General features: G+C 66.7%; 1 protein-coding gene across 12 annotated transcripts; it reads right to left on the reverse strand.

The window, feature by feature from the left end:
* Positions 1 to 672: 672 nt before the first annotated feature.
* On the reverse strand, positions 673 to 15,445 carry FGFR3 (fibroblast growth factor receptor 3). Of its 12 annotated transcripts, none has more exons than XM_037047181.1 (18): positions 15,253 to 15,445; positions 14,668 to 14,878; positions 9,034 to 9,303; positions 8,821 to 8,874; positions 7,689 to 7,858; positions 7,491 to 7,614; positions 7,224 to 7,414; positions 5,347 to 5,491; positions 4,707 to 4,894; positions 4,335 to 4,480; positions 3,829 to 3,950; positions 3,639 to 3,749; positions 3,342 to 3,532; positions 3,127 to 3,249; positions 2,968 to 3,038; positions 2,629 to 2,766; positions 2,433 to 2,538; positions 673 to 2,343 (listed from the first exon to the last, which is right to left on the reverse strand). In XM_037047181.1, exons 2-18 carry the CDS (start codon positions 14,774 to 14,776, stop codon positions 2,197 to 2,199), a joined length of 2,406 nt encoding a protein of 801 aa, XP_036903076.1. In that variant the 5' UTR covers positions 14,777 to 14,878; positions 15,253 to 15,445; the 3' UTR covers positions 673 to 2,196. The 12 variants fall into 12 exon arrangements, with proteins under 12 accessions (XP_036903076.1, XP_036903065.1, XP_036903046.1 ...); XM_037047170.1 differs by having other exon boundaries at positions 4,335 to 4,483; XM_037047151.1 differs by lacking the exon at positions 5,347 to 5,491 and adding an exon at positions 6,101 to 6,251.
* Positions 15,446 to 15,865: the final 420 nt, after the last annotated feature.

Raw genomic sequence — 15,865 nt, forward strand, 5'->3', positions numbered from 1 at the left:
TGGGGGGGTCGTGCAGGAAGGCAGCCAGGGGCAGAAGTGTGGCTACCAGAGAAGACAGTGGTCTGGAGTCTGGCTGGATCAGGGCACTAGGTGAAGTCTTTGCTTACATGTGGCTCCTTGGGCCCCCCACCCAGAAATTGCACCCCGCCCCCAGCCCCCAGCCCCTGGCACAGATGCCAGGGGGTGGGTCCAAAAGAGGGAGGCCTCAGAACCGGTTCTGAGAACACAACCCCAGGGCCAACTTGGAGTGCGTGGCTGGGGTAGCTGGGGACTGGGCAGGCCCATCACCCCACCCCCCCGCCCCGGACACCAGGGCATCTGCACTCCCTGTGTTGGGGAAACCCAGGCAATGAAGACCACCAGTGACACACACACACAGAGGCTCAGCCTTGGCCTTGTCAGCTTCAGGTCTCAGCTGGACACACCAGCCCCTCACGCTGGTTGTGTTCAGGATTGGTGCCATCAGAGCCTGGGCCCAGGGCTGGAAACTGGGGGAAGGGGTTGGAGGTGGCCTGGCCCATCCCATCCCAGGGCCACCCAGCCTGTGCTGGTGCGGTGACAGCTGGTCACTCCCTCCTCAGGGCAGGCGTGGCCTGTTCCAGGTGGGGCAGTGAGGACATGAAGCTGCCTGGAATCACAGAGGGGCCGGGGACCAGAAAGCTTGGGGCAGGCTCTGAACGGAATCATTGTTTATTTTTGGAAAGCACGTCTGCCAGTTTGTGGGCAACACCTTTGGCCCCCACGAGGCTGGGGGCCGAAAACAGACCACCCCAGGCCCCCGCCAGCCCGCCCCCTGACAAGCAGAGAGCAGCCACCCGAACTCGGGGCGTTAACAGCACAAAAAAGTTAACAAAACTGAATTCACGGCTTGCTCTCCCCCAAGCTTTGAAAGGTAGCAGTCCGGGCTATAAAAGTCTAGAAGCATTGCGTAAGAAGTGTTAAATCTACAGCAAATACATCTTGTAAAAACTCAATAAATTATATATATAGATATATATAAACTTGTAACATCTAATAACATCTGAACTTGTGTGCAGGGCTGGTCCCCACTGGAAGCTGCCTCCCTACCCGGAGCGCATGGCAATTACAACTGTATGAAAATACCAGCTTGCTTTGAAGTCCCCCAAAATAAAACTCCTAAAGAAAAAAACCTACAGAAACTGAATTCCCCTGCAAAAGAAGGCCGAAGGAAAGACATCCTCGCTGGGGTGACCTCACACTCCAGTTGACCCCTCTCGGGAGTGAGGGGCTGCTCCCACCTGGGGTGCCCAGCACCAGGCGCACCCTCAGCGGCCCCTGGAGTGAGGCAGAAACCTTCTCGGCTGGTAATAATAAGTTAAGACTTAAGCCACAGCTGCGTGGCAGGCTGGACACTACAGCTTTGGGGGGGGGGGCAGGCCTGGAGCCTGAGGGTCCATAAATAGCTTTACAAATATACAGGTCCAGGTACAATTTTTAAAACAAAACTGTGGTGCTGGGAAAGCCCCGGCCCCCACCCTGGTGGTCTCTGCGTGTGCGAGTTGCTGTGAGGGCCTCAGGGGTCCCGGGAGCCTCTCTCCTTCCAGATAGACATTTATATATGTGTATGTATACCATACACAGCATCTACTTAGAGAAATGTACACTCATCTCTGGAATAAACCTCTCGGACAGAAGGTCAAGGCTCCTGCCTTCTGGTACCCGTAATCTCAGTCACTGAGGGACAGGGTGGGGGAGGGGGCCTGGGGGGGGGCCCTGTGCTAACGCTCACCCCCAGGCACAAGGTGTCATGGGGGCAGGGGGAGGCACACCCCGAGGGGCCCTCCCTGCAGGCTCGGCCGGGGCACTAGGAGGATGCCAGAGCCCGGAGCTGCTCCCTGGAGTGGGAGGTGCTCCCAGTGCGGGACCGGGGAGCCTGGGGCAGGCCCTCAGGAGGGGCCCCTACATTCTATATTCTGCCCCCTGCTGCTGCTGGCACAGTGGCCAGGAGGTCATTGTACAGCAGGCCGGGCACCCCGGGGACCCCACACCGGGGGCCTGGAGACTCTCACACACATGCATGCAGGCGCACACACACACAGATGCCAAGTTGTCTGTCCGTCCATCCATCTGGACCAGGGCTCAGGCCTGGGCTGCTGGCCCCAGTGGTCGGCGGCACACAGTGGGCCAGGGCCCACTCTCACATTGGCAGGGGCTCAGCCTGTGGGCGAGGGCCCTTCACGTCTGTGGGCCCCCGCTGCTGGTCGGGGCCGAGGGCAGCAGGTCGTGGGCAAACACAGAGTCGTCCCCCGAGGAGCTGGAGCTGGGGGTGTCCTGGCCGCCCGGTGAGTACTGCTCAAAGGGCACCGACAAGTCCAGGTACTCCTGTGGGCAGGGGGGCGGCAGTCAGTGCCCCAGGCCCCTGCACCCCCACCCCTGGCCACCCCCGCTCGGGGAGCAGGGCCAGCACGCACATCAGTGGACGTCACCGTGAGGACGCGGTCCAGGTCCTCCACCAGCTGCTTGAAGGTGGGTCGCTGCGAGGGCACGGCATGCCAGCACTCCCGCATGATCATGTACCTGGGGGGGGGCACTCGGTGAGGTGCCCGCCCCGGCCAGCCCTAGCCAGGGTCCCCACCTCCCCTGGCCCCGCCCGGGCGGGCCTCTCACAGGTCATGCGTGCAGTTGGCCGGCTTGTCCATGCGGTGACCTTCCTTCAGCAGCTTGAAGAGCTCCTCCACAGGGATGCCGGGGTACGGCGAGCCCCCCAGGGTGAAGGTCTCCCACAGCAGAACCCCGAAGGACCACCTGCAGGGCACACAGCGCCATCAGCCTCCCACTGGATGCAAGCTCCTCGGTCCACCCAGGCGGGGGCAGGGCGCAAGACTAAAAGGTCCAGGGACTCCAGCTGGGGACCGAGGCCTGCCCCTGGAACCCCCCACCCCGGCCCTGCCCTGGTCCCTGGGCCCCTTGCAGCCCCACCCCCCCCGAGGTCTGGGGGCCACATACACATCACTCTGGTGGGTGTAGACGCGGTCGAACAAAGCCTCGGGCGCCATCCACTTCACAGGCAGCCGGCCCTAAAGGGAAGCCGGGAGCTGCAGGTTGGCTGCCTGGTGCCCTCCTGCCAGGACGCCCCAGCCCCTGCCCGCCCAGAGCTGGGCTCACATTGGTAGTCTTTTTGTAGTAGTCAAGGTTGTGCACGTCGCGGGCCAGGCCGAAGTCTGCGATCTTCATCACGTTGTCCTCGGTCACCAGCACGTTGCGGGCTGCCAGGTCCCTGTGGATGCACTGCCGGCCGGGGGTCAGGGCTGCAGCCGCCTGGCCGGCCGGCCACGTCCCCGGGGGCCGCCCCAGAGCCCACTGCCCCCAGCCCCGCTCACCTTCTGTGAGGCCAGGTACTCCATGCCCCGGGCCACCTGGTAGGCGCAGGACACCAGGTCCTTGAAGGTGAGCTGCTCCTCGGGCTGCTGGCAGGTGTCGAAGGAGTAGTCCGTGCCCGGGGGCCGCCGGGCACGCAGGTACTCGCGCAGGTTGCCCTTGGCTGCGAACTCCACCAGCACATACAGGGGCCCTACGGGGACAGGCGCCTCAGGGGGCCTCTCCCAGCACCCCTGCCCGTGTGCCCCCTGCCCGACACCCTCCCGCCCTGCGTGCACCCGCCGCCCCGCTGCACCCACCGCCCTGCGTGCAGGCGCCCAGCAGGTTGATGATGTTCTTGTGCTTCCCGATCATCTTCATCATCTCCATCTCGGACACCAGGTCAGAGAGGTCCTTGTCAGTGGCATCGTCTGTGTGGTGACGGACGGCCCGTCAGGCAGTGCAGCCCCGGCCACCCAGCCCAGGGCCCCTGCCACCTGCCTCTCTCACCTTTCAGCATCTTCACAGCCACAGTGACAGGCTTGGTGGCCCGGTCCTTGTCGATGCCGATGGCCTCCGCCATGACCACCTGGCCGAAGCAGCCCTCCCCGAGGGGCTTGCCCAGGGTCAGCCTGGTGACAGATGGCGGCGCTAAGCACTTCTGTCACTCAGCTCCGCCCCAGCGGCCTTGGAGGCCCAGTGCCACCGCCTCCATGAAGCCTTCCACACTCGCCCCTGAGACCATGCTCACGAGGATGAAGGTTGTTGCCCCTCCAGTCTCTGGCCCTCTGCCATGCCCCGCCAACAGAGCACTTGGCGGGGGTGGGGCCTCGCCCACCGCACCCACCCACCTCAGGAGCACCTTTTCAAGGCCCAGTCTTTCCCACCCGCCCCACATCTGACAATGGCCCATTCCCCCATGACACACCCATCAGATCACCCCACCCTGAGTAGGCCCCCACCCTTTGCCGGGTCACGGCCCTGGCACACAGGCAATGCTCTGGCACCCCACTGACCGGGCCCGGGGCAGCTCCCACTTGGGGTCGGCGGGCAGCTCCAGCTCAGAGACGTTGGCCAGCGTGGGGCCCTCCCCCGAGGACAGGCGGGCGATGCGGACCAGCGGCGTGTTGGAGTTCATGGACGAGTTGGACTCCAAGGACACCTGCTTGGGTCGGCAGGGGCAGGTTGGCGCCACAGGGCCGCAGGACAGGGGGCGGGGTGGGGTGCGGCCCCAGGGACGGCCCACCCCCTGCAGAGATGGGAGTCCAGGGCCCTCTGAAGAACAGAGAGCCCCTGAGTGAGGGCCCGAGAGAGCGGGCCCTGGGGGAGCCTGGGAAGCCACGGCAGGCGGACAGGCAGCTCGGAACCTGGTATCTACTTTCTGTTACCTGTCTCTTAAGCGGGAAGCGGGAGACCTTGTGCACGGTGGGCGCCAGGCCCTTCTTGGGGGCGCTGCGCAGGCGGCACAGCGTCACGGCGGCCACCACCAGGATGAAGAGCACGAAGCCCATGCCGTAGCTGAGAACGCCTGCATACACGCTGCCCGCCTCGCCCGCCGCCACCAGCTCCTCCTCAGCTGCAAAGACACGGACATCGGGGCCTGGCCTAGCCGTGGGCAAGCCCCCACGGGCCCACGGCCGCCCGGAGCCACAGGTGCAGTGGGGGCAGGGGAAGGGTGCTCAGCCCCGGTCGGGGTGCTGAGCCCGACACCCCACTCAGGGTCCTGTGGTCAGAAACGCCCAAGAGGAGGAGCCCAGCAGAACCAGCAGCACCCACACCCGAAAGCCAGGGAGACGCCAAAGCCGCCACATGGACTGTGGGGGTCCCAGTTGGGGGTTGGGGGTAGGCAGAGGCCTCTTGGGGCCAGGACAGGGCCAGGCGGACTTCCATCCCATGCCAGGCACGGGCCTGGCACAGAGCACGGTGGCCGTGAACCTCGGGGTCCCCCGCCTGCCCCGGCGGCATTGGCGTGTCCCAAGCCAGCGACCAGAGAACAGGTGCAGAGCAAGCAGCAGCAGGAGCCAGTACCTGGCAGCACCACCAGCCACGCAGAGTGATGGGAAAACCCGATAGAATTGCCCGCCAGACAGGTGTACTCCCCCGCGTCCTCAAAGGTGACATTGCGCAAGGACAGAACCTCTAGCTCCTTGTCGGTGGTGTTAGCGCCCGCCGTCTACAAAGAGAGAACAGAGCCCGATAGGCGAGCGCCGGCCCCCCAGGGGCACCAGAGCCGGAGTCCACAGGCCTTGACCAGCCAGGCTGCAAAGAAAACGCCGCCGCCACCACACCACCGCCACGGTGGCCGAGAGTCCTCTGCCTCGTGCGTCCACACCGAGCCCGAAGCCAGTCCCTTCACCGGCGAGTCCTCTGTCCCACGAGAGCACCAGGCGGGTGGCCAGCAGTGTGCGGGGTTAGCGTGAACATTTGGTGGGGGGCACAGGCAGGCAGACAGGGGACGCACAGGAAGTGAGCAGGCAGCGGGCCGGGGGGCCCCAGGGGTGGGAAGAAAGCAGTGTCCACAGGCAGAGGGGCGCAGCCCCCACAGGGCTGAAGGCCATCTGGGGGGCGGGGGTGTCACAGGCACAGGCAGGGTCAGCAGGCGGCAGGGCTCCAGGCAGGCAGTCACACGGAGGCCAGAGGCGCCAGCCTAGCAGCGGAGACCGTGTGCTGAGCGGGCGTGCGGCGGAGCGGGCAGCGAGCAGGACGGGCGTGCAGTGGGCATGGGGCCAGGTGTTGGAGCTGGAGCTCGGCGTGCCAGGCAGGCGTGGGACAGAGCTGTTACCTGCTGGGGGCCCGTGAACACGCAGCCAAAAGGCCTTCTCAGACACGCCTATGAAATTGGAGGCCCGACAGAGGTACTGGCCCCCGTCCTGCTCGGACACATTGGCCAGGCGCAGGCGCGCGTCGGCCTCCACAGCCTCACTGATCCACGACTGCGGGGACAAGAGACCCCGCTCAGGCGCGCCTGCCGCTGCCCGGCCGCCCGGAGGGGCTGTGCACAGGTCCAGACCCCACCAGGAGGGCAGCCTGGGGCCCCGAGGCTCCCAGGTGGGTGTGGGAGGCCCCTGTGGAATGAATGGGGCTGGGCCAGCCCAGAAGGCTGCCTGGAGGAGGCATGTGGGCACTTCTCCGCAGAAGACTGTTGTTTCACATGCGCCTTCCCACATCCACTCTCTCCAGCCCACAGCACGGCCCGGGCAGGCACCCAGGAGGCCCCTCAGGGCTGGTGTGCGCACACCCGCCCGCCCCCGAAGCCCAGGGTGGGCCTGCTGTGCCCCAGTGGGCAGCTCACGTGCCGACCCCCGTGCTGAGACACCACCCAGTGGGCCCAGCCAGCCTCGCCCAGCCGGGTCTGGACTCCACAGCCTGAGCCCCTGCTTCCCTCCCCCACCCGCCTGTCTTGTCTCTGAACAGATGTTTCTCTCGGGGCTGCCAGTGTCGCAACCACCCCGATGCAGGCAGCCGCCGNCCCCCCCCCCCCCCCCCCGCCCCGGGGCCCTGGGAACAGAGCCGAGGCTGTCCTGCCCCAAGGCCCAGAGTGGCGGGCTGGGTGGCAATTTCTCAGAACACAGGGACATGCCCCATGCGCCAGACCCTCCCAGCTCCAGGAGCAGTGCCCAGCCTCCCAGACCCAAGAGGGTGCTTCTCGGCCTCAGTGGCCACAGGCCAGCTGGGGCTGGGAGTGGGGCCCACCCCAGGGGACCTCTGCAAGCTTCCAGGGCTGAGAACCCCCAGGGGCAGACAGGGAGACCTGCGAACGTGTGGGAGGGCCCGCTGGGACTCACCCCCCCACCTCCCCAGCAGGGCAGGGCCAGTGGATCAGCCCAAGCCCCGGGCCCAAGCATGGCCTCCCTGCCCCGGCGTCCACCCTGTCCCGGCTCCCGCCAGCAGGGGGCAGCACCCACCTTGAGCACGGTGACGTAGGGAGTGCCGTCGGGCCCCACTTTGCTGCCATTCACCTCCACGTGCTTCAGCCACTGGATGTGGGGCTGGGCGTCGCTGTACACCTTGCAGTGAAACTCCACGTCGCTGCCCAGCACCGCCGTCTGGTTGGCCGGCAGCCCTGCCTGCAGGATGGGCCGGTGCGGAGAGCGCTCTGGGGGACAGATGCACAGAGGCTTACGGGCTGCCGGCGGGGGCGCCCCCCGCCCCCTGGGGGCCCGGGGCCTCACCGAGCACGTCCAGGGTGTAGGTCTGCCGGATGCTGCCGAACCTGTTCTGCACGACACACGTGTAGTTGCCCCGGTCGGAGGGCACCACGCTCTCCATGACCAGGCTCCACTGCTGGAGCCGCAGCTGGGGACAGATGTGGCGGTGAGGGCGGCAGGCCAGGCCCCCAGGCCCACACCCAGCCCACCTGCCGGGCCCACCTTGATGCCCCCGATGCGGTGCTCGCCCCGGAACTCCCTGCCGTTCTTCAGCCAGGTGATGGACGGGGTGGGGCTGCCAGCAGCCGGGCAGCGGAAGCGAACGGTGTTGGCGGCCGGCACGGCCAGCAGCTTCTTCTCCATCCGCTCGGGCCGTGTCCAGTAAGGGGCCCCTGCTGGTGACAGGCACAGGGAGGCCATAAGCTGGGTGGGGCCGAGGCCTATTGTCTGCCCTTCCAGCCTCAGTTTCTCCTCTGCAGGGGATTGGGGGCCTTTTGAGGGGCCCGCCTGAACTAGATGAGGCTCCCAGCAGACTCCACACCACCTACAGCACTCACTCAGCCAGGCCCCCTGTCCCCTGCCTCCTGGGAGCCTGCAGGACACAGATGCCTCCTGGGGGCACACCTACCCACCCAGCGGACAGAGGAGCCAGGCCAGACCGGGTCGGGAAGCTCAGCGCCAGACAAGCAGGCCCAACCACTCCCACAACCTGGAGCCCTGGAGGCTCCCGGGCGCCACCCTCGGCTGCACCCCAGGGCCTGCAGGGCAGCAGGTGGGGGCAGGGCCACCCCCCCTCCCCACCGCCAGAGCCCAACTGGTTTTTCTCCTTCTCCAGGGCCAGGGTGGGGGCTGCATTCCTGCCGGGGCAGGGGGCTGGGCAAGCGTCCCCCAAGGCGGGGGCACCCCCTCCCCACAACCCTGCTGCCTTCTCCGAGGAGAGTACTGAGGCCCAGGAAGGGGGTGTGTGGACAGGCGCTAGGGAGGCACCTCCCAGGCACCCAGAGCCCACACAGACGGACAGACAGACAGCAGACCCCAGTCAGAGACAGCCAGGGCAGGAAGGGCCCCAGAAGAGCGAGGCTGGGAGAGGGCAGTGGGGCAGCCAGGCAGGAAGTTCGGCCTGGAACCTCCCTACGGACTAAGGGAGAAGGATCTTCAACCTCGAGTTCAAGCTGTTCCTGCTGCGTCTTGAGGGCCTAGCACCCGGCTCTCCTAGGCCCCTCTCTGCCCTACACCTCTGCCCCTCAGGTTTCCCGCTCCCCACTGGCTCCTCCTCGCCTACTTGCTCCTGGACCCCAGAGGGTCCCGCCCCCCATCCCTCAGCATTTCAAACCCCTCCCAAACCCCATCTCACCTGTGTCTTCCGCCTCCTCCTCCTCATCTTCATCGTCTCCTGAGGATGGGGCATCTGCAGTGTGGGGAAGAGGGCCGTATCTGACCCCCCTGCCCAGGAGGCCCAGAGTCTGCCCCTCAGGCGGTGCCGCCGGGGGCACCCTGCTCTCCACCCAGACCTGCGGTCTGAGAGCCCAGCCTCCCGGAGCACCCACGGACACTGGCAGACACCCACCTGTCACCCGCACGCTGAAGTGGCAGAGGATGCGCTGGGTGAGCCTCTGCCGGCAGCTGTAGGCCCCGGCGTCCTCGTGGGAGGCATTGAGCACCTGCAGCCGCTGCGGCCCCACCAGGACCCTGTCCGAGGGTGTCAGCCCTGTCCCGTCCTTGACCCAAAAGGTGGGCCCTGCAGGGCCACCTGTAGGCGGACGGCAGTTCAGCTCCACGGTGTCCCCACTTCCAAAGACCAGCTGCTCCTGCTGGCCAGGCTCCGGCTCCGGGACCTCTGCCGGCAAGACGGGTGACCGTGAGGGACGGGCTCCCCACCAAGAACACCAGTGCTCAGCACCTCCAGAGGGTGCCAAGACGCCCCACCTCACAGACCCGCCACCACAGCAGCAGTGGGAGGGTGTGGGGCCGTGGTGCAGCCACCGTGCATTTAGAGCCAGCGAGGCTGCACCCCAGTGGGGCCTTGGTCATGGGCACCGACCAACCTTGGTCATGGGCACCGACCTTGGCGCATCATGGAGGAGTCTTCCTCCAGGTGTTTTCAGCCATTTAAAGACACAAAATCCATTCTGCATTTGGGATGAAGGTGCCTGAGACCCCCATTTACAGATGACCACACAACACAGGCCAGGGAGGAAGACATCAGAAGAGGGGCCCACCGTGCATGCTGTGGCTGCCCAGCTCCCGGGAGGCCCTCCAGGCCCGAGACCCAGGGACACATCGCTGGCCAGGCCGGCTGCCCCCAGCCCTCCCTGTTGGGGCCAGACAATGCCCAGCAGGCGGGCGGCCAGGCAGAAGGCCCAGGACAGGGCTGGGTGGTCCTGCTGCACAGGCCGCCCTCCCCACCCAGCTGGGTCAGCTGCTCCGTTACTTGTCATTCTGCTGACACGCGGCCTACATTCGAGGGCCCAGCTGCCCTGCCAGCCACACCAGTCCCTGGCACCCTGGGGCAGGCCCAGTTCCGCCCGTCCACCTCAGACATCCTCACAGGCCCAGTGCCCACTAGAAGGGCATCCGAAGCATTCAGAGCCTGTGTCCCTGGGGACCCCACAGTCTGAAGGCACCGGGCCTGAACGCCAGCCCCCCAGTCTTGGCCACTACATCCTGTGGGGACCACCCAGTGCCGGGAGCCGATGGAGGCCCCCCAGAAGGCCAAGAACAGGCTGCAGCGGCAGCCTCAGCCCCAGGCCCCGGCCCAAGGGCAACAGCAGTCAGTTCCGGTCTGGTCTGGGGAGGTCGGACCGTCCGCACAAGTATTCGCTTCAGCCTGGTCCAGCACTAGGCTGAGGGGACGCGGAGCACCCCAGGGAGCCACCCGCTAGGCAGCCACCCGCTGCGGGGGGTCACCCCTGCCCCACCCACCACCCTGCCCAGCACAGTGCCTCCACGAGGCAGTCACTCCCACACCAGGTCAGCGAGCCAGGTGGGTCTCCCTCCAGCAAATCCCACACACAGGCTCACCTGGAGCCCCGGGGGACACAGAGACAAGTGGGGGGCGGGGCTCCGACATCCAAGATCAGGGTCCTGCTCTACCTGCCGGGGTGTTCAGGCCTCTGCCCCCCCAGAGTGGCCCCAGGAAGGGGTCTTTCTTGATCAAGAAAAAGGGGCTCCTTACTGCCACAGACACTGGGGCCCACACACGTTGGGGCATAGAGGTCCTGCATGCCACAGTGGCACCCAGGTGCCCAGGTGGAGGGTGGTCGCAGTGGAAAGTCTGCCCCAGTGGGCTCCCTAGTGCCTGCTCCCACCTGCGCAGACGCCTCCACCCACCCCTGCCGCAAAGGGCTGAGCGTGATTGGAGGCCATGTGTCAAGAGTAGCCCATCGCCAGAGCTGGAGGGGTGGCACGCCCCAAGAGGGCCAAGCCAGGCCTGCACACTGGTCTCCCGGTCTCGGAGTTCCTGACCCTGCCATGCCCTGGCCCCTGCCTCAGTTTCCACCTGTGTGGCACCAGGGAAGCCTCCTCGTGCAGTTAAAGCCCTGGAGCATGTGGAAGTAGGGCAAGAGACTCCCTACCCGCCCCCCCCCCCCCCCCCCCNCAAGAGACTCCCTACCCCCCCCCCCCCCCCCGCCCTGGGTCTATCGCCCAAAGCAGACAGGCCCCGGGCACGGTCACAGCCAGTCTGAGTGTGCTCTGAGACAGAAGTCACCAAGGCCTGTGGGACACCCAGCCATGGGCAGGTAGGTGGTTCTTGTAGGCAACACCAAGAAGCACCCATCCAACTCGGACAGACTACAAGGTGCGCATGGCCACAGGGTCCAGAAGGACAGAACACGGTCTGGAGTGGAGAAGCTGTCCCCAGCTCTCCCTCCTGGCCGTGGGACCTGTGGCCAGAGACACACTCTGGGGGAGGCCAGGGAGGAGGCACCTCCAAGGGGCCGTGAGGCCTCGGGCAAAGGTTCTGGACCCCCACCAGGAAACATCCTGAAAAGTTTCGGAACAAAGTCAGAGAAAAAGGGGGGGGGATGGTGGGCGGGCTAATGAGGGTTTACAGGATTATCCAGCCTAATCCTCCCAACAGCCCCTCCATTGCTGGCCTTCTGGGACAGGCGAGGAAACTGGGGCTCCAGGAGAGGGCCCAGCAGTGGACAGCCTTGAGCCCCCCAGCAGGGCCTGGGGTCAGGGAGCCCTTCACCTCGCAGAGAAGAAGAGGCTCCATTCACAGCTCATTTCACTTGTTAATCACTCGGCCCTGTGTGGACCAGTGGAGGACTCCCCCCAAACCACTGCTGGGGCAGGCTGGTCCCACCTCCCCTCTTTCCCCTCTAGATCCATTTGGAAAATGGATAGAAAAAAGGGCCGCATTCAAAACCTGACTGGCTCAGGGGAGGCCAGGCCCAGAGACCAAAGTCACCACACAGTGGGCTGATCGCAAAACTCCCTGACTAACCGGGCCAGGGCCCCCGGGGTCAGGGCCAGTGGTTACGTGCAGGTCGCTACGTGCAGGTGGTTACCTGAGAGGCCTGGAGCTTCCTGGACAAAGGTCAGTCTTGACCTTTGAGAATGTCTTACTCTTTGTGCATCTAAGATAAGATAGAATGCTTTTTAAATATCAGAGCAATCTTCTCCAGACTTCTGGAAGGCACCCCGGGGTGGGGGGACACGGTGCTGTTCCCGCACACCACCCCCATGCACCAGCATGCTCCCAGCCCTGGACCCGCAGCACCTCCCACCTCACTCGGTTTCCACCGAGGCTGCCCCACCCGATGCTCAAGTATAGAACAAGCTGCAAAACGGCCATTCTCCAGAGCAATCCACTGAAGTTTCACTTCCCTGCAACTGACGTCAGTCAGCTCAAACAAACTTTTACAAGGCTTTTTTTCTAAGGCTGGACATTCTTAGGGCAACTGGTCCCAAGTGGGGCCTGAGACCTGGGGGGGGGGGCCCTGGTGGACTCCCTGCTGGGGGTTCAGGGGCCACAAGTCCAGCCTGGGGCTCAGCCCAGGTTAATGAACCACCCAGAGGCCCCGCAGGCTCAAAGTCCAGCCCCAGGAGGAGGAGGAGGGAGAGGCTGAAGCCAGGGAGGTGCCCAGCACTACCCCCCATACCCCTGCTGGCTGGGTGGGGTCAGGCTGCAGGGGGCAGCCTCCTGCTGCTCCCACCAACCTTCCTTCCCAGTGGGGTACCCTGCCTGGGCCCCTCACTGGAGAACACGACCCCCTGCGGAGAAGCAGGCAGCGGTGGGGCAGCCTGGGGTCCCCAGGGCAGCCCGGCAGCCCCTCACCTTCTCTGCTGTCCTTGACCCCACCCAGCTCTGGCTCCGTAACTTGTGTTCCCCGGAAAGCGCCAGCCGGCACCTCTGGAAATTTCACAAGGCCTTTGTGTGTTTACTGCCCAACCCGCCCATCTCTCAAAGGAACCGGATTAAGTTTATTGACCTATCTACTTACTACCTGTTTCACCAGCTGTACTGCGGGGGCGAGGAGGGGCCCGCTGGGGCAGAGGCAGGAGGCAGTAGACCCCTTCCCCGCGGCCTTGGCGGGGCCCTCGCAGTCCTCTGACCCAAGCCCGCATCCGGCGGGAGCACCACAGGCTTTGCTGCCAGTCTTACGACTAGGGCTGGAGGAGGCCACGAGCCCCGAGCGCCACAGGGGGTCCTGGAGAGGGTCTGTGGCCTTCCCGCCACCCCCTCCCCCGGGGCTAGTTGACATTCCCTGGCCGTAGGGAGTAATATCTTTATCTGAATGCGAATGCTAATGCGGGGCTCCCCCCGCGGCCGCTTATTCGGAGCCCCTGGAAGCGGGGGCCGCAGGAGCAGGCGCTAAAAGCGCGCGCTGACCTCCCGACGGCCTCTGTCACGCCGCTGAATGACACGCACATTCAAGCGCCGGGCCCACTTTCATTCATAAAAAAATGACATTGTTCCGGGAGGCTGCAGCCGCCGCCGGAGAAAGGGGCTCAGGGGGCGCGGGGAGGGCGGGCCACCATCTGCCTGTGTCCTGCCCGCGGCCGGCCGCCGCCTCGCTGGCACGGCGCACCCCAGCCGCTGCGCTCACACCTCCCTCCGAGGCGGCCTGGCCCCGCCATCAATGCGCGTCTGTGGCCGCGCCGAGGTACAAAGGAGCGGCTGTTCGGGTGCGCCCGGGTGGGGCGTGAGCTCACCGGGTAAAGGCCTCCCTCCACGCGGCCGCCAGGGAGGAGGCAGGTTTCGCGCTGCCCCCTCGCCTGCGCTGTGGAGGTAACTGTCCCCAAAAGGCGAGCTCCCCGTGGTCACCACCCGGACCACAAGTTTCTGCCCTGCCGCCCGGAGCCTGGCGGCACGCGTCCGGGGCGGTGGCATTGGGAGCGCCCAGCCGGGCTAGTCGAGGTTGCGCACAGCGCCTTCAGGGCGGCGGCGCGTGTGCTGGGCGGGGCCTGGCGCCCAGACGCGCTCCCACACCTCAGCGTCCATCACCCCGCTGGCCCGGCCCTCCTCGAGACCCTCCACGTCCCGCGGGACCTTCACTACCAACCGGTGTCCGCGGCTCCACGTCCCTCGGATATCCGCCCTCTCACCTCGAGGCGCCCCGCGTGCACCCGCCGGGGGCAGACACATCCAGCCACAGGGTATGAGAGAGGGGTGGTCGGACGGACACTAGAAGTTAGCGCCTTGCCTTGGGAGCCGCGGAGGAGCAAGGGACCAGCCGCGGGCTGTCGCACTCTTACCCTCCCTCCAAAGCACGGTCCCTCGCTTTGGCCAAAGCTGGCCATGAACTGGGGCCCGAAGAGGGTTGGGGGAGCGGCACCAACAATAGAAACTTTCCGTCAGTGCAAAACCCACAGAACAATAGGGATCCTGGAAACGCAGCCCCCCGCGCCCTCCCGACGGCGCCTACGGCGGACCGCGCCCCCACCCCGGGCAGCGCGGAGGCGGGGGACTGCGGACGCCACCGCCCGGCCCGCACCCACCGCAGCCTCGCACTTGGGTGGTGGCCCTGCGGCTCCAGGCGCCCCACTCACTGCCGTGCCAGCTCTGGCCGAGATCCCTGGGGAGGGAGGGCGACAGAACCCGGACACAGGCCCCGCGGTGGCAGCCCGCGGAGGGCCCTCGGGCCCTCTCAGATCAGCGTCCGACACTCACCCAGGTGCCTGTTCCGGAGCCGGGACGCTTCTGCCCGCAGGGCCCGTGGCCCCTCCCATGTCCCGTCCGGCCCTTCCTTACCTGCCACTCTCCGCAGGACCCGCTGCTCCGCGCCCGGGAGCCCCGAGGCGGCACCGGTCACGACCACTATGGCCACGAAGAGCGCGACAGCCCAAACCGGGGCACCCATCGCGGGGGCAGGGGATACGGCGTCTTCAGGCAGTGCTCGCGGGCATGCTGCCCCCCATGGCCCGGCCCTGGCACCGGCGGGAAGAGGGCGCCTCTCGGGAGTCTGCAGAAGGCGGACAGCTTGTTACCCGGGCGGACCGGGCGCGAAGGGGAGGAAGCGGCTGTGGCCCGGTCCTGCGTCTCAGCCCCTCCGACCCCTTCCGCCCCACCCGCCGCCGCCGCCGCCCAGGGCTCCCGGGCCGCCTGGCGCCGGCCGCCTCCTCCCCGCCGCGGTCCCTCCCTCCTCCCCCTTCCCTGCCTGGCTGCTGCAGAGCCCTCCCAGGGCGGCGGCGGCGGCAAACTTTCCAGAGCGGGAAGCTCGCGCCCCGGCCGGGCTCCGCTGCAGGACCGCTCGGGATCCGAGCCTGCTGCGCGCTCCGGCCCCGCCGCGCGCTCCCCTGGACCCCCTCCCGCGCCCGCCCTGGCCCCCGCACTGACCTGGCGGTCTCGGGTCTTCCAATCGCTGCGTGCTGCCCTTGCTTCCGCTAGCTGCTCCACAGCCCAGCGCCCGCTCCCGGCCCCTCCGGCCGTCGGCAAGCCGGTGCGTCCGTGCGCCCGACCGAGTAGGACCGCGCAGCACTAACTACCCGAGCCGCCGCTGCCGCCACCTCGCACTGAGTCCTGGCGGCCCGGCGCGCGGCAGCCAGTGGGGGCTGGCCCGCGCCGGCCCCGCCCCCAACCCGGATGGGCCACGCCCACACCGACGCGCGGTGCAGAAAGGACACGCCCCTCCCCTGGGGCGGTCTTGGGGCGGGCCCGCCGTCCAACTCTCCAGAGCCCGCGGAGGGGATTAGAGGGGGCGGGGCCGGGCGGGGGCGCCCGGCGGTCTCGGAGGGCGTGGGAGCCGGGGCTAGGCGGGTGAGGTCCCAGGTCGCGCCGCTGTGCGCACAGGGAGGCCGAGCGTAGGCCTCTACGCAGCGCGCAGTCCGAGTTCTCACCCAGCCGCGGATCAGGGGCTCAGGGTGGTCTCAATGGGTGAAGTCCGAGTGCAGGAGCGCGGCATGGGGGCCGAGGAATGCTAGATGTGAGGACGTGGGGCTGAAATGCAAGG

This window comes from Sturnira hondurensis, unplaced genomic scaffold, assembly GCF_014824575.4.
Source record: "Sturnira hondurensis isolate 20B ecotype Veracruz unplaced genomic scaffold, ASM1482457v3 Scaffold0000780, whole genome shotgun sequence".
Lineage (NCBI taxonomy): Eukaryota > Metazoa > Chordata > Mammalia > Chiroptera > Phyllostomidae > Sturnira > Sturnira hondurensis.

Coding starts and splice junctions, on each gene's coding strand:
- FGFR3 (XM_037047076.1), bottom strand. CDS start 13,806: ATGCCACCGCCCCGGACGCGTGCCGCCAGGCTCCGGGCGGCAGGGCAG. Junction 7,415..7,490: donor CTACACCCTGGACGTGCTCG/GTGAGGCCCCGG, acceptor TCTGTCCCCCAG/AGCGCTCTCCGCACCGGCCC. Junction 3,750..3,828: donor GGCTGTGAAGATGCTGAAAG/GTGAGAGAGGCA, acceptor GTCACCACACAG/ACGATGCCACTGACAAGGAC.